General features: G+C 37.5%; 2 protein-coding genes across 6 annotated transcripts; one reads left to right on the top strand and one right to left on the bottom strand.

The window, feature by feature from the left end:
- The first annotated feature begins 267 nt into the window (after positions 1–267).
- Positions 268–3,470, top strand: LOC110857072 (apolipoprotein D). Of its 2 annotated transcripts, XM_022105681.2 has the most exons (8): positions 268–450; positions 677–832; positions 1,320–1,471; positions 1,578–1,645; positions 2,258–2,409; positions 2,478–2,531; positions 2,607–2,705; positions 2,979–3,470. In XM_022105681.2, the coding sequence occupies exons 2-8, from the start codon at positions 704–706 to the stop codon at positions 3,177–3,179; spliced, it is 855 nt and encodes a 284-aa protein (XP_021961373.1). In that variant the 5' UTR covers positions 268–450; positions 677–703; the 3' UTR covers positions 3,180–3,470. The 2 variants fall into 2 exon arrangements, with proteins under 2 accessions (XP_021961373.1, XP_035713185.1); XM_035857292.1 differs by having other exon boundaries at positions 269–832.
- A 181-nt stretch (positions 3,471–3,651) lies between these two features.
- Positions 3,652–15,128, bottom strand: LOC110857071 (cyclin-dependent kinase 18). 4 transcript variants are annotated; one of them, XM_022105679.2, is made up of 17 exons: positions 13,911–15,128; positions 13,732–13,832; positions 12,539–12,787; positions 12,204–12,293; positions 8,060–8,217; positions 7,135–7,335; positions 7,027–7,061; positions 6,893–6,944; positions 6,771–6,834; positions 6,573–6,694; positions 6,391–6,501; positions 6,282–6,304; positions 6,138–6,188; positions 5,992–6,051; positions 5,655–5,901; positions 5,487–5,577; positions 3,652–5,409 (listed from the first exon to the last, which is right to left on the bottom strand). In XM_022105679.2, the coding sequence occupies exons 3-17, from the start codon at positions 12,699–12,701 to the stop codon at positions 5,285–5,287; spliced, it is 1,593 nt and encodes a 530-aa protein (XP_021961371.1). In that variant the 5' UTR covers positions 12,702–12,787; positions 13,732–13,832; positions 13,911–15,128; the 3' UTR covers positions 3,652–5,284. The 4 variants fall into 4 exon arrangements, with proteins under 4 accessions (XP_021961371.1, XP_035713182.1, XP_035713183.1 ...); XM_035857289.1 differs by having other exon boundaries at positions 13,758–13,832; XM_035857290.1 differs by having other exon boundaries at positions 12,539–12,766; positions 13,758–13,832.
- Positions 15,129–16,929: the final 1,801 nt, after the last annotated feature.

The following is a 16,929-nucleotide window of genomic DNA, read 5'->3' as shown; positions in this document are numbered from 1 at the left end:
CATCGATCCCCCCAACGAAAAGAGTGAACTTTACTACTGATGTACCGAAGTGGAAGTCATACCATAATTTTACTGTGCTCAACGACTAAAAGGATGAACGATGATGATGAGGATGATGATGAATCAACCCTTTTTATTCATGTCTATGTGTCCACGGCATCATAACCAAACCACAAAATATATTCAAGTAGTAAAATACATGGTAAACCTAACTTCGTAGAGACAGAAGCTTCACAAAAATAAGTGAAGCTATGCAGCAGAGTGGTATCCCCCTAGTAAAGTAATATCTGTAGAATTTGAGATCAGTCACACACACACTCTGAATAATATAGAGATACGTAAATAAATTGAGGCTTCTCAAAATCTCGACGCTGTTAAATACCCTTCTGCAAATCCCTTCATCACTTATTCTTCTCCAGGCAGTCGACCAGTCGGTTTGTATTTATCAAGGTGAGTTCCTTCCTTCAGGTTCATGTTCAAGTGTGCTCTCTCGTAGGAAAAACCGTTCAAAGTCCTTGAGCTAAATTCGACCTGCTTCTTTTTTTGTCGCCTTCGTGTCTCAAAAACTGGATATTTTTAAAGTTCTCTCTCTCTCTCAGAGAGAATCTCAAACTTGTTCAGTGTCGTCTTCTTTCTTTGTGCATTCTAATAATTTTTGGGTTCTGGTTTTTTCGAGTGTGCACAACAATTAAACGGCAATAAGATGCATCGTCGTGAAGTATTGGTCGTGACCTTCCTCGTGTCAACGCTGTTTGCCTTTTCGGACGCACACACCATGGGGCTAGGATCCTGCCCAAGGGTTGAGCCCCTGAAGGACTTTAACATGGATAAGGTACATACGCATATCCATTTACATTTCTATTTATAGAAATTGTGGCAACAACAATTTCACCGTCTCATGTACATAAATTTCGTCGAGTAGGAAAAGAAAATGAGAAATTTCAATTAATGCAATGTGCTAACCAAACAGAGAGAAATAAATGAAAGTCATGAGAGGGTAATAATTTTACGATTATAATATAATGCATATGAATATCTGTTGTGGTTGAGATGCATTATTGCACTCTTACTCGTTGAGAGAATAGATTGGGTTTGTTTTTCATGCAATGATTTACTTTTTTTGTTAGACAAATCAAGCAATTCTCAATTTTTGTGGGTTTTCCTTTCTTATTGAAGATGAAAAATGCATAAGAATTGTCGAGATGGATTTTATCTGCAGCGTTTAATGCACATCATGACTAGCTAATCGAGATGCAAAATCCATTAATCTTAAGTTACATACATACGTGACATGAACTTATTTATGTGCAAAATTTCAGTTCCTTGGCGAGTGGTACGTCATCCAGAAGTTTGCTACGTCGAGTTCATGCATGAAGTACAATTTCACGCAAGGAACGGATGGGAAACTGAGATTGGTTCAGACTCGTCAACATTTTCTGTTGGACACGATTGGAGTTGATCACATTTATACGTGAGTTATGTTTTTTTGTATCCACCAAAATCTTGCAGCGCAGTAAATTAGTTAGCAGGATGGCGATGATTTGCTAAATATTTTTGTGCATGATTGGAATTTGTAGGTACACCGGTGTTCTCACGATTCCCGATAATGACAGATCAGCTAGAATGCGAGTGAAATTCCCACTGAGTAAGCAATTTCCGATTTCGGAGTCTCTTTTTTCTCACAATTCTTATCTAATTAATGACGAGAAGGAAGGAAAAACCTTGATTGTCATTGGAGCGTAATGCTAATTAAGTCTGCAAATACGGTGAGTGATAGATCTCCAAGCCCGACAATGGGAATAGGCATGCATCTTTGGATGATGAAGGCTAATAAAAATAGTCCGTCTATCATCTCGTCACAATTATTACTAATTATCACTACTCCGCCGCCTTGATATTTTACGACCGAAAGAACCGTTACATGTTATTTTCTGACAGGATTATTTATTATCCTACAGCTTTTGCATGTACTTATGTAGCTCTTCATGAAGCATTAAAGTCCATGTTGAATGAAAATTATAATCCTACTTACTGCCATAAATAGAAAAGCAAAGAAATGAGATTTTTTTTCGTTTTGTGTTCAAATCTTCTTTTACGGGGCTGAATTTACCTACAGTATTATGCACATATTTAAATATTATGCTAATTCCTCGTAATAATGCAACCACGGTTTGTGCTACTTTATTTTCATACGACAATGGAATTACTTTTTTTATTATGAATTTGTTCTACAATATTTGCCTCCATTCCGTTTCAGATATTGCCGGCGAAGCCGATTTCCTCGTCTTCATGACCGATTATTCCAGCTACGCTGGGATCTTCACGTGCCAAAAGATCCTCTTCGGTCACACCAAGAGTGCCACGATTCTGTCGAGAAAACCAACTTTAGACAAGGCAGTCGTTAATCAGGTTGGTCACGATATTCTTACTTTTTAACGTAAATATGCAGTTGCATACTAACACATTTTGTTCACCAGGTCCGACAAAAATTGGAAGAGGAAGGCGTCGACCCTGACGACTTTAGCGTTGTGGTATGCATCCAAAATCTTCAATAAACTCAAATCAATCCGATTTTTTTTTCAATACCAATCTCACCCCTTTTACAGGACCAAGATACCTGCCGCACCAAGGAAGATTCCAGCCTCAACGTCAAAATTGACGACAAGACCTTCTCCGCTCAAAACATTGGTGGCGTTGTCAAAAAGGTATACGGAGTTTATAAGACGACCTCCGATTTAATCCCGGGACTGTGATGCTCAACCATAAGTCTCACTCATGGAAGAGATGATGTTGCACACACAATGTAGTTTTTTTGGGGGGGCAAGGGGGACTTATTTCTGGTTGCAAAAAAAATCACGCCACACACTTTTCTCTGTCGTAGCGGGTTGAGCTTCACCGTCCACCAAAAAATGTATCCTTCTGCTATGTGTGATTGTCCTATTTTTATAAAAAAAAACTTGCACCCTTTTCCACTCAAGGTTGGCCAAGCCGTCGGCACTGGGATTGACAAAGCCGGGGAAGTCCTCGGGTCCGGTATTTCCAAAGCGTCCGACGTGACTGGCGACATTGTAGAGAGCTTTGCAGACAAAGAGGACAAAAAGACGGCACCCATCAAATCCCTTAACGAGCTCTTGGACAAGGCCAAAGTTCAAGAGAATGAGGCTGAATGGTTGCCTTAAACTTTGCGTGATGGTGATGGGCATTTTAGAAATAATTAGTTAATTATTTTCCTTATTTAATTGTTGTCCCTCTCTCTCTTTCTCCCGTCGACTTTTGCCCTTTAGCGTATATAGTAATTATTATTGTAATAATAATTTTAATTGTTGATCATCATTGTTAATTACTACATACCCACGAACAAACAAAGAAGAATCTCTGCTGCAATGTACTCGTACGATAGATTTTAATCCTTGTAAAAACCGAGAGGAGCAAAAAAAATAATACAAGACATGCATCATGAATTTTTTAAACAAGTTTTTTAAACAAGTTTACCCTCCGTTAAATTTATTTATGCACAAATTTCATGAAAATAATAATAAGAATATTTGTAATTAATAAGGAGAATTTTGAGCAAACGGGTTAATTTTTATTGGAAATCATTTTCATCGAATAAGACATGAACATAATTTTTTCACTTTTTCACTTTTGGAATTTGTGATTCGAACAATTCATTTTATTCTTTTTTTGATTCACATTTATTTTATTATAACATTAATAATACGTAACAACAATTAACCCAGGTTCGAGTCACATATTATTTACTCTTAATAATCCATCCATCGAGAAACTGGTGGTGTTCTTATCTTTCTAAACATCTGCCACCCATAATTTGGGGAGAAAAAAGTGGAGAAAGTAAACAGCACAGCAGTTGCTTTCTCTCTAACAAAGTGGGCATGCATTTTTTATTTCGTGTCTCATTTCACCGGAAGGAAACTGGAACACTTTTTCGTACCATGAACCTCTTTCCAAATCAATCTTGCAATGAGAATGAGAATTGCAGTGTAAACGAATGTTTTCATTTTTAGCAGTCTTTAAAATCGTAAAAGTATTCTTTTTCTTCTTCGTTTCAATCTTGATCGATTCTTTTTATAACAACAATTATCATTTATTATTATTATTGTTTATCTATTTTTACGAGAAATAAGGAAATTTTAAATTTCGTTTTCATCACATGCGAGAATAATCCCTCTACATACGTACGTACATAAAATTACCTAATTTTTTAGTAATAATTTAGTATTACATTCATTTTGTTTTTTGTGCTTTAAATTGAAGCACCGTTAGATTTCAATATGCACAACTAACACGTCGTCATCGTCGTCGTGGTCGTCGTCCGTCATCGTCATTCACGTGTGTCGGATGCGATTCGATTTTCCACACGCTAATTTTTCGTTTGCAGAACCAATTAGTATAATGTTTTGTTAAAACATGTCTACGTACGTACGTTCCTGCACGAGTTTTATAAATATTATTACCATTATTATTACAATTAGAGGTATATACGACACGCACTAAAAATCGAATCAGACGACATGTTTTTGACACTTTTGCGGAGAAAATTATGTAATTATTATGTATTTGTATAAGAGTGGAGAAGACAGAGATATAAGTTTTTTGTTTCTTTTGGAGGAGAGGATTGTAATTATTTAATTTTGGGATATTTTTTTTCAAAGGGTATTTTACGAGTGTGAGCAATCTCAGATCTCAGAAACAGGTAAGTATAACAATAAAAGTTGTTGTTTTTTTGATAACTTTGAGTATTTAAATATGATAACTTAGTAATTCTTTTGTTTAATCCGTTGCAAAAAATTGTTGCTTCGGTCAGTCATTCTACTCACTATGAATCGCATCTTCTTAAGTGGTATACAATTTGGCATGTTCTTCTCTAAAGGATGAGAGAAGGTAATACTATGCCTCCAACGTTTGCTTGTGCGGCTGGCTCGTCTCGTGAGGAAGTTTTAAATATTACTTATTTGAAGAACGAGTCGTATTAAAGAGTGACAAATAATGGAATTCACTGGTATAATAAAGTTCCCCTCGAAATGAAAGAAATTGGTATTGATTGATAATCAATTTGAATTTGAAAATGTTGGTTAAAAAAAGTAGCAAGATTTTTTTTGTTGAAACAGATTACCAAAGAGAATTAATCATTAAACCAACCCGCCCATCCACCCACCCGTTTTTGAAATAGTTACAAAGTAGCAAAATAATTTAATCCCAATAAGAAATTACGTAATTAAAGTTGTTGTTCTTTTTCCATTATTCTTGTTTTATAGCTGTCTCCTTAAAGTATAACGCTGTGACGCTTGTCCGATCCGTGGCTGTCTTGAGGCTTTGAATTATTGATTCCACACCGTGATCCTGGGTCTTTGGACAGTTGGATCCAGGAAATTGAAAATATGCTTGCGGCTATGCAAAAATTGATTAAATTAGTCACAGAGCATGAAATATGGATTATTATTAATGGAGAGTTGTATATGACTTACTGTCCGGAAGCCGCATCGTGGCAGTGAATAATTTCCTGAGGAAAGGGTATTGCATTGCTTCATGAGCGATGACCCGGCTTCTTGCGTCATACTATAAAATATACACGACATACATATTTGAGCAATTCAATTTGTGAGGGGGTATACATAATTTTGTGTTAAGCTCACCCTTAAAAATTTGGACAAGAGTTCAATCCCATCTCCATCTAATCTTGGTGCTCGTGAGACTAGCGGTTCTGGTGGCCATTGTTCAAAGTCGTAAAATCTGTAATCATCGTTGGTAGAAATTCCTGGCCATGAATCCTCATTCGGTGTTCCAAGTGTGCGGAAAATTAATTTTAACTGATCTTCAACCGTTGACCCAGGAAAGATTGGTCTTCCACTCGCCATTTCGCAAAATATGCAGCCAACACCCCTAAGGCATGAGAGATAAAACTTGATTAATAATTACGTCATGATGCGTGACAATGGTTATTACTGGCCATAAAATGAAATATGTATATACCACATATCGATTGGGGTCGAATATTCTGTGGACCCAAGAAGGACGTCAGGGGGACGATACCTATTCACAAGTGCATGTTTTTTTTTTACTTCAAAAGTTCAAATGTACAAGACTTTAATGTAACAACGCAATAAAAAAAATCTCACCACAGAGTTACCACTTCGTTGGAATAAGTCTTCGTAGGAACGGATTTGGCACTACAAATTCATATAAAAACCAAAATATACTCATATCCCAACTACCAGACAGGTATGCATAAGTATTAATATGAATGAAATGGTGTATAGTACCGAGCTAAACCGAAGTCGGCAAGCTGTTGAGATAAATCAATAATAAATTACATTAGATAATTCAATTTATACATTGACGCAAAAACAAACACAAAAAACAACGTCATACCTTTAATTCTCCTCGATCATTGATCAATAAATTTTGCGGCTTAAGGTCCCGATGTAGAATTCTCCGCCTGTGACAGTACGCCAAACCTCGGAGCAGTTGGAATAAGAATAGCTGCCAAAAATATTATCAAATATTAACTCCATGACCCATTTTGCATCCTCACCATACCAAGTGATACATACCTTGACATTGTTAATGCTCAGTACCCCACCACACGCGTCCATATACTGTTTGAGATCCCGGTCCAGATACTCAAACACTAGAGTCAGAGACTTCTCAGTGTGGATAATGTCATGAAGTGTCACTACAAGTGGACAAATTAATACAAATTTACAATTCCTTGACACAAACATGAATTTCATAATGAGATAAGCGCAAACCTATGTTCGCATGACGTAACTCTTTCAGCAATGACACCTCCCGAATCGCTGTGCAAGGTGCACCCTATGAATCACGTATTAAATGTGTTAATTTTGAACATGATACAATTATGCAATCATACCTCTTCATGTTCGAGACGAATTTCCTTCAACGCTACCAGACTTTCAGTAAGGCTGGAATAGAATTAAGACCATAATTTGAGAAAAATACACCCCTTGCTCTCAATGAAGACTTCGACTTGGATACAAAACTCACCGTGACTTTCCCTTGAACACAGTTGCATACGTCCCCTAGTAAAAACAAAAAAGTTTGTAAAATAAAGCACAATTTATAGCGGCCCTGCGTAACAGTTGCTTTACATACTTCTCCCAATTTGTCAAGCTTGATGTAAGTTTCACTCTTCCCAAATCCAATTTCGGAAAGACTTTGTCTCCTGGAAGTTCTGGTGAGGGGAGCTTCCACCACGGTGTAGGAGGAGGCTGCCTGTTTCGCCAAGAATGACTCCGGGATATGCAGATCGGCCGGAAGAGAGAGTCGCTTGCTGATGTCTTGAGAAAGATCCATCTGTCGAAAAGTTATTGTTATTACAGAGTTACCTCTGATCCATTAAATTACGGTGAAAAGAACAATATCTGATGAAAGAAGGAACAAGAATAACTTTGCGTTGTTTTAACTCCCAGTCTGGCAAACTAACTAATTAAAAGGGAAGACGCGATCTCGACTTTATTTATAATATCCCAGCCAAGCTATGTATGTGACCTGCTCCACCTAACACTAACCCAACCGTATGTATTTATACTACAGATGATAATAACGTGAAATAATTAGCATACAATGTGCTTCATTTTTAAACCAATTAGTGAAACCGTGCCTGAATTCTTATGAGGAGAGAGAGAGAGATAGTTTGTTAAACTGAGCTACTTATTATTATTACTTATACTGCTGATGGGTTTATAAATATATTCTATATATAATTACAAATTATTATCCGTCTATCTACCTCGTGGAAGCAGGTATCTCTTGTAAATAAGACTTGTGAGATTTTAAGTCTAATACTTTTAGGGTTGATGCAGCGCATAATAGTTTAGATTATTATACCAGGTCGTGCATGATGGGTTAGAAGAAGACGAAACGTGCAATATTTGGGATAACTTATTACGAAATTTGTCTTATATATGCCCTGTCTCAACTCCGAGAAGTAAATATGTTACTGAAACTCGACTCCTTATTTATTTTAACACTACTGATTAGCGTGGATTACGTGTATACTTATTCGTTGATAGCTCACCTCGGAGTGTCTCCGCTGACTCTTTTGTCGGAGGGTGACCCCGTAGGAAGAGACGCCATGCGATGGACGGATTCTGGCCGGAGATGCAAAATCGTCCGAGGCTGCGGATGCTTCCTCCGATTCGCCATCCGACCCACGTGGATGTTCCGCCACGGGAGCTAGATATGAAAATAGACGAGAAAAACAAGTCAGACCATTATAAATATATTTCGCCACCACATTTATTTAGGGTTTCCCCTCTCTATTATTATCATCGTCGTAGTCGTCGTCATGTGAGACATGATGCATACATGGTGAAAATGGGGGTTTGCATAAACAAAATCAATATACATACTACTAAAACTTGACACTAACTCAATTTGCCTAAGTGCAAAACAAAGTAAGTTTGGAGAACAATAGAGGCCATACGTCAAACCAATCTTGCTCAACAGTCGTGCCTGGTGATGATGGTATACATACATACATAAGTAAGTCATCTCTCTCTTACTCTCTCCACTCCACCGAGAACATGTGTATGAGAACTGAGAAGAAGAGGAGTGCATGGTGTGAAATTGGATCTGGGGAGAAAGCAGGTGAATGCAAAAGAAGTGAAGAAAGAAGAAGAGCTGAGGGATCCCCCATCCATCCAACTAACAACTTTCTACTTTCTCCCAAATGTACCACCACCACCACCACCACGACCATAAGGCCCTTCTTTCTCCTTCTCCACCTTCCTTATCCTCCTCATATGGAGGAGGTTATGAAGCGGATGTGATGACGATCTAAACGGGATGGATGGATAGATGTTCTCCTCCTGCTGCTCGTGGTGGATGGAGAGATGAATGGATATGAGAAGAGAGAGAGATGTAATATGAATGTGGGTTGCATGTGGGCCGACACAATTCGATAATCGATAAGAAGATATGTACGTCCGTATATAAATATAGAGATAGAGATGAAAGAAGACAAGTGTACTTTGACTCTTCTCGTCGTCTTTCATCATCATCATTATCTCTCTTCAGGGATGTTGCATTAAGGTCATGATGATGCATGCAAGCATAAAATTAATATGTAAGTATGTACCCAAAGTAGGGAAAGTTGTGCTGCGGCAAAATCCATCCGCGGTAGACATCGTGCTACTCCTTGGAAGACCATTAGAACGACCCGTTTTTCGAGTGCGGTGACGATGATGTCCAATTTTCAAGGAGAGAGATGACAACCATGAATTCAACGAGTCTAAACGGGACACCATTGTAAAAGGATTTGGATCCTTTTTTGGAAATACTGTTCGCACTGATTTCACACTGTTTTGTCCGTAATGAAAAAAATCTGTCTTTTTTCAACTTTTGTTACAATCTTTCCCGTATCCCGAGAAAATATGTATGGAAAAGAACCACCCACCGTACTGATGATTCACAGTGCCCTAGTAGAAATTAATCTCGATTCTGATCTCCGTTGTTTTCTTATGGGTGGATTGGATTTGATTGGATATCGATCTTATTACTTTGTTCCGGACAATTTCAAAATGGTCCCGAAATGATTAGAAGAACCTTTACTGGTAAAAATATGGAGGGATGAATCACGATAATTTCCACCAATTTCCATGAAGCGTATACTGAAGGATATTATTAAGTTTTAATTTATTTTTTTGATTCTTCTTGTTAGATGTAATAAATCTCCTCCTCTTTTTTTATGTATTCTGGTCAATGAGCAGCAGCAGAGTTTTAAAGCAGTTCGTAAAAGAGTGTAAAAACCAGCTTTCTCTCTCCCTCCCAGGTGTTTATGTGTAGGTGCAACACTAATTGAAGACGACGACTAACTGCTAATTGGAATATTTATTTTGGATGGATTATTTCGTCCCGATGAAAGGTTTCCCTTAATCCGAAAGAGAGCGAGAGTCGGGTAGAGAGAGAAGGTAACGATGGCAGTCGTCCTTTGCAACCACGGGCAACACTGCCACTCTCGTTCTCGCTCCTCTTTTCTCTCTCCTCGTTGGGGACGAAGAAAGTCGCGTGAAAGTGAAAATAAGAAGAAACAGGGGATCCTGGTCGGAGGGGAGGGAACAGAACAGCACCACCACCACCAGCAAAATCTATCCCACTTGACACACTCCAAACTCCAACCAGCCACCAAATTTTGCACCACCAAATGGCAACGCGGTCCTGTCCTTCCTTTCCCTCTGCTTTCTCCGCCGAGCTCACGTCAAAAGAACAAAATAAATTGTGAAGAGAAGACTTGTTGTTGTCAAGAGAGAGATGAAGAGGAAATAAAAATACGTCATGTATCTCTTTACGAGGACTCGTTATTTCAGGCAATTAGAGAGCAATAAGGTTCCGTTTAATGAGGCAGTGAATCTCCGGTTCACTGCATGCTTTCATCTTTTCGATGGCATAAGGGACCAAATAAATGATATCCGGGCACAAAGCTTTGTTGGCGTAATGATGACTCAAAAGAGGAGAGATTCACATCACATTTGTTTAAAAAACTGACTGGCTGACTGTTGACATGTGTGTACAATCAAAGGGTTTCTGGTAAACCATGCGGGAAGCAGTTGTGTTGTTTCTCCAAGCCAGATTCATATCCGACTGCAATATTTCTGTGTCAATAGGTTCACTTTTCCTCCCCAGGAAAATAAATATGGTCTCGACCACTAAATGTCAACATATCTGAGTTTTCAACCAACGTGACAAGTTGCCGTTGTTTTTACAGAGTTGCCTTTCAGTTCATGAAAAACACACGGAACTCGAAGGAAGGTGGTCTGGTTGGTGGCTTAATGGGAGTTGAATTGCTTAAAGTGCTGAGGGGATGTTGTTGTGGAGTCGGGTTTTCCTTTTCCACCGATCGAAACAACTCTGGCCTGACGAAGAACGTAGAGAGATGCGCAAGGCTGCTGCTTTCTCCAATACTTTATTGCTAATACGGTCGTCCACGTACATAAGTAATTTCATTGCTCGCGAGTCCTCTTCAAAAAGTACGTGCGGTTTGAGGCCGTAAGATCAACAACAACAACTAATTTATAACTTGGGAAGATCAGTTTTTTTCGAGTGGAAGGCTTGCTTGGAAATATATATTTATCGGTCAATGGATATTTATCAGGCGTCCAGCCGAGCAAGTACCTCAAAATAATATATTTCCTCTCTCACTGCACTTTATCGTCCTTGTCACATTTCTTTTGGACTGGACACGCGATATTATTAGTTAAAAATGTTTCTTTCACAATCAATCAGGTTTTGCAAAAGTACTTGAAATCTTAAATCCATCCTAACCCCACGCAAGCCAGACTCCTCAGAGGATAGCATTGCGAAATGTCTTGCACAACCTTATTTTTCAATTTATCGGAAAAATTTCAGGAAATATTGAACAGAATATAAACGGAAAATAGCTAGCAAACTGAATATTACACACACACCCAGCCAGTCGGGAGCTGTGCATCTTGAACTCTTGTCAGTAGCAGTCAAAGATTTGAGCAGCACATCATCGAGGTCACCCCAGTTTTTACTTTACAATTTCTGTTTACGTAAAAAAGCACAGGTAACAATAAAGCGGTTTGGTAACTTAACTTGAACCATAATAATGGTGCTTGTAGATATGTAACGTGGTCTGGTAGCATAATATCAGTACTGACTGGGATCAAGAGGGACTTTGCTTCTTTATTAACAACAATTAAATACTCGTCTGCCGTGTAAAAGAAGCTCTCTTTTCCACGTCAAGGACATTTCTCGATTTCTTCACGTTCATTATTTACCTATGTAGCTTCCTCATAAAAATGATTGCAACAGGCTTTTTTACACGCTGTACTTATGTATGTATTTGTTGTCATTAATAAGATCAAGTCTCACGACGGTGAATGCAACACGTTTTTACATAGATGAAGGTTAAAGAAATGGGTGCAATATTATCGACCGGGTAATTTTTCGATTGCTGCTGGTTTTACCTAGTGCGCCTCGTTTTGCTTAATTAATTAAGTGGCTTTTCTTACATGTAATATTGCCATTCTTGTTATCATTATTTAGTAAATGGGTTGGTTGCGCAACTGCATTTTATGCATCAAAATATGCGATTTTAGGGGACATGCAAATTTTAAATACATTAATCTCACGGTGACGTAGTCTAACTTAAAATAGATAAAGATCGCTGTTTTAAAAAACATGCACTTTTTTCTTACTTGATCTCGAGTTGACATCTTTAGCAGAGTTGGAAAAGGAGAATCTTTTTGCATAACTTGCAAACCCCGATTTCGGGTGAGATCGCACTCCTGCAAAATTTCAAAACCTTTCATTTAGACTTTTGAACACCGGATAAATAAACATGTGGGAAAAAGTAGTCACTAAATTCTCTTGCTACATATATGTAAATAATAATCAATCTTATCAAGGTTGTTACACTATGCGATGACGCAAAAAAATCTCGTACTTAGGTGACTACCATGAAGTTTATGTGACATTTAGACTTTAAAAGGTCAGGGCTATTAAACTAACTAAACTATATACATATACTAACCATTTTCTCTTAATGCGACTCCATTTGCGTCACTGAGAGATAGATATTGACGATTATTGGCATCATCGTCAATCGTGAGATGTTCCGCTAATTCGGATAAGGAACCATCCACCGTAAATCGAAACGTGTTGGAAAGACGGCGACGAATTTTTCTTAAACTCATTATCACAGGTTGGTCCAGGAGGTGGTCCGGTGGTGGTAGGTAAATATATGCAGTTTAGTATTGGTCGTTGTTATTTTAATTGATCACTTACAATGCACATGTCAGACATGTTTCGCACGGATCTTGTTGAAACCAGCACTAAAATATCAAGGAACTAAACACAAACAATAGTTAGTATGACATTTGAGCACTTCTGCAGAATTCGTGAAATGGCGAAGGTTTTAAGTTGGAGAACACGCGTATTTTCACCATGCGAAACTATACGGCCGCTTTCCGATTTTCCCCTGCGCTTCTCTTCGCCAGGTCATCCGTTTTCACTCAAAATTGAATTAATTAATTTCCTAACCAAGTTCTCATCCGATTTTTTATATTTGGATTTGACACAATTTTTGAACCTTTTTAATATTTAACATAAAAATTAAGTTGCTATCATTGGAATTTTTTAAGAATTTGTTGAGATTTCAGAATAGTGGATTCGATTTTCCTTTTTTCACATTGCATATTTATATTTGTAAACTTATTTATATATTAGACCATAAAAAACCAAATATACCTAGTTCCCTATGTGTGATAAGGGCTAACATTACACAAAGTCATAAGATTTTTGTCATCAAAATCTTTAAAGCACGCCAAGGGAATAAATAGAAACATCGAATGTATTATTCTGAAACAATTTTGAAAAATAATATCCACTTATAAGTTAGTTGAATCCATTTTAAATATTAAAAAGTGCTCAAAAATTATGTAAAGTCCAAATATAAAAAATCGGATGAGAACTTGGTTAGGAAATTAATTAATTCAATTTTGAGCGAAAACGGATGACCTCGCGAAGAGAAGCGCAGGAGAAAAGCGGAGAGGTGAACTCCATATAGTTTCGCATGGTGAAAATACGCATTTTCGCCAACTTAAAACGTTCGCCATTTCGCGAATTCTGCAGAAGTGCTCAAATTTCATACTAACTATTGTTTGTGTTTAGTTCCTTGAGATTTTAGTGCTAGTTTCAACAAGATCCGTGCGAAACATGTCTGACATGTGCATTGTTAGTTAATTGCACACAAATTTAGCCACGACGACGGCGATCACCAAGTGGTAGATATTTCGTATCATATAATTCCGGGCTAGTCAGTCTATCTGTAAAGTTAAAAAGTGCATTTTGACCATTATTGATTCAATGGAATGTTGATAAGCCCATGACATTTTCATGCTTACTTTTTTTTATTTGCAAGGTTTTTTACGGAATGGACCTTATCATTTCATTGTAAATTTGCTATATACTGCTGACCAGTCTTCTTTTTTGCCGAGATTACGATTTAATAAGGCGAAAATAACTCGCATCTTATTTTACTCTGCAGGACTAATTGACGGCATATTTTTCATTATTGCAATTTTTTGAACTTTACATCAAACTTTTTTTCCACTGCATTATTTATTACGAAAGTACGAGTAGTTTTGACTAGAAGAAATCCAATTTATTGTCCTTTTTACACTCGAGAATATGTAAATAGTATACGTTTACTATTTAACTTAAGAGTATCTCATCTGCGGAAATGGAAAACAGATAAGGTGACCCATTGTCCAGTTTGTTGTGTGGGACGGGGAACGATAAGCTCACTCCTCCGTTATCAACTTACTCCCTTCCCTACTCACTCAAATTGTATATTTATTATCGACATCACAGTCACACAATTCAATTCACATCCTTTTATGAATTTGTGTATTTAAGAAGAAGTCATTGCGTAGCAAGAAGAATAATAACCGGACATAAAAAAATTCAGTCCTTCTTATCGTTCGTTCATTTTTTTTACCACAAACTCTGATATGGTTTAATAAGTTGCGATAAATAACTGAATTATAACTTTAACTCCTCCAATTTTAACTGTGCACCAACATAATTCAGTTAAGTTTAACTAAATCTTGTCCAACTAAACAATTCGTTTAAGCACGACTCACTCAAGTCAATAAGAAGTGGAGTACCACTTGAATTAAAAACTTTTCCAGGGTTATTAAAAATTTCCAAGTTTTCAAGGGTTTTACAATTTATTTATATAATTTTTCCTCCGCGTGTCACCCACCACTTTTCTATTTATTATCAGGCTGAGCAGCAGCAGTCAGTAGTGGAGTAGTTTTTTAGTTTTACAATCTCGGTTAAAGATTTGCCTTGCTTTTGCCTTCTTCTTCTTATTATTAACGCCGTGGTGATGAAGATGACTTGGTCCTCATCTTGTTAATGCTCTCCCATGATGAGAGTGTTTTATAAACTGGTTACACTGCATTTTAAGAAGAAAATCAATGCAATATAAAAATATTAACGTGCGGCGGGATCTGCTGAGATGAGGATTCTTCTTCTTCTAAAAGAGAAAATAGTTGACATTACGTTACAACTTGTTGGTGGAAATGAAATGAAATGTACTCGCAGATTTTTAGTCAGTCACACTACTCACACTACGACTGCATAAAAGCTCTCTTTTAACACGGCCACACAATAATACAATGCATTATGTACATTACATTCCCCCAGCAGCCTCAGCATCAGCATCATCCAAAATATTTCACATAACGCAAACATATACATACGCCAACTGCCATATGAAACGACGATGCCACAGTTAAGTCAACCCAGGTCGTCGCTTACTTAAAGCAAACCTCAATCGTAGATACTTGCACACAAAACGGTAAGCGGTTTAATATGTATTGAGACTAAAAGGATGGACTCTTGTGTATAATGCAGCTTTACGTACTTTCACCCACCCAACCAACAACAAGTCGGATGATGATCACGATGCTGTCTTTTTTTCAGCGAGGCATTATTACAGAGGAGCAGATGCTTTTAAATACAGATTCAGATTTGCACATCGCACAGCACCTTCGTCGTCTTTAGAAGAGTCGCATCTTCATCTTCGTATAACGACCAAACCACGCTATGATTCCGTCATCTTCTCCGACGCCCATGCAATTCTTAACTCCAAAAAACTCATTTATTTCCTCCCCCTCCTTCAACTTTGTCTTTTAACTGCTCCATTATTACGTTACGGCAATGTTGTTGTCGTTTCATTGTTTGTGAGCAAGCAAGATCAAATCAGAGAAGGAAAAGGCCTCGGATGGATATTAATTATGCATATGTGTCCCGTCTCTGTACGTCCATCCACCTTGGATGGAAGTACATGCATATTTTATTCATTCATTTTCATTCCTTCACTCATTCACTTTGTGAATCTCGTCATTCATTCTGATACAAATTGTTCCTGAGTTGCATGCATGCATTTGCATGGTTTTTTGTGTGTGGATAGGATTCTGCATCTTTTGCACTCGCTCACTGCTTGATTTATTACGGTACACGAACCTTTATTGTTATTGCTATATATAAATTGTTATGAATGGTGGTGGTGGTGGTGGTGCTTGAGATGTAATAAGGAGGACATGATGATGCAAAAAAAATGGATGCGATTTCTTCGATCTATGCATGCAAAAATAAAATGTCTCTCCAGTATGTAAAATAGTTCCGGGTTTTGGTGTGGGTAATTTGTACGTGTCAATTTCTTCGATATGAGTCGTAATTCAGGTCTGAGTATAAAATCAGTGATCCAAATAATCACAGTTTGTGATGCAATAACTTATTTTTTTTCTTGCGTGGAGGGAGGGAATGACTGCAAGTTTATCATGTAAATTTAAGATTTTTTTTGTACTTATGCTTTATTGCAGTCCCATCCTCTTTTTTATTAGCTGAATTTAATGAACTGACAAGTCAAATTTAGACAAAGATAATAACGTATGTATGTACAACGAGGATGATCTCTTAACAACTTTCACGCATTTATTTGATGGGTATATAAATTCAGTCTCCTTCTCGTCTTGTCTTCTTCTAATGTACGTTCGTTCATCTGCTGCCATAACTAAACTAAAAAAAGTCATAGATCTCTACAACCGTATCAAATCCTGAAAGGTTCAGGCTGTCCAAAAAAGTAAATGTGTGCAAAATGTGTACACACACACATTTAATGGTGTGACTAGTACAAATGTACATGTGGCATTGTGGGCGTTTAGAAATTTCGATCTAACGCACTTATTGAACTAAACTGATCCTCATCAATGCGAATAACTTACTTTTTGGTTGTTCAAATGTGTTGGCAAAATGAACCACCAACCAAGTCGACCATGGAAAAATATGCTTTTCTTCATGCACAGAAATTTATGATGTCTCGATTTTAAATGAGACCTTCACCACCACAGA

Source organism: Folsomia candida, unplaced genomic scaffold (assembly GCF_002217175.1).
Source record: "Folsomia candida strain VU population unplaced genomic scaffold, ASM221717v1 Fcan01_Sc017, whole genome shotgun sequence".
NCBI classification, from domain to species: Eukaryota; Metazoa; Arthropoda; class Collembola; order Entomobryomorpha; family Isotomidae; genus Folsomia; species Folsomia candida.
The sequence above is the reverse complement of the archived record's forward strand: the minus strand, read 5'-3'. Positions and strand labels throughout refer to the sequence as shown.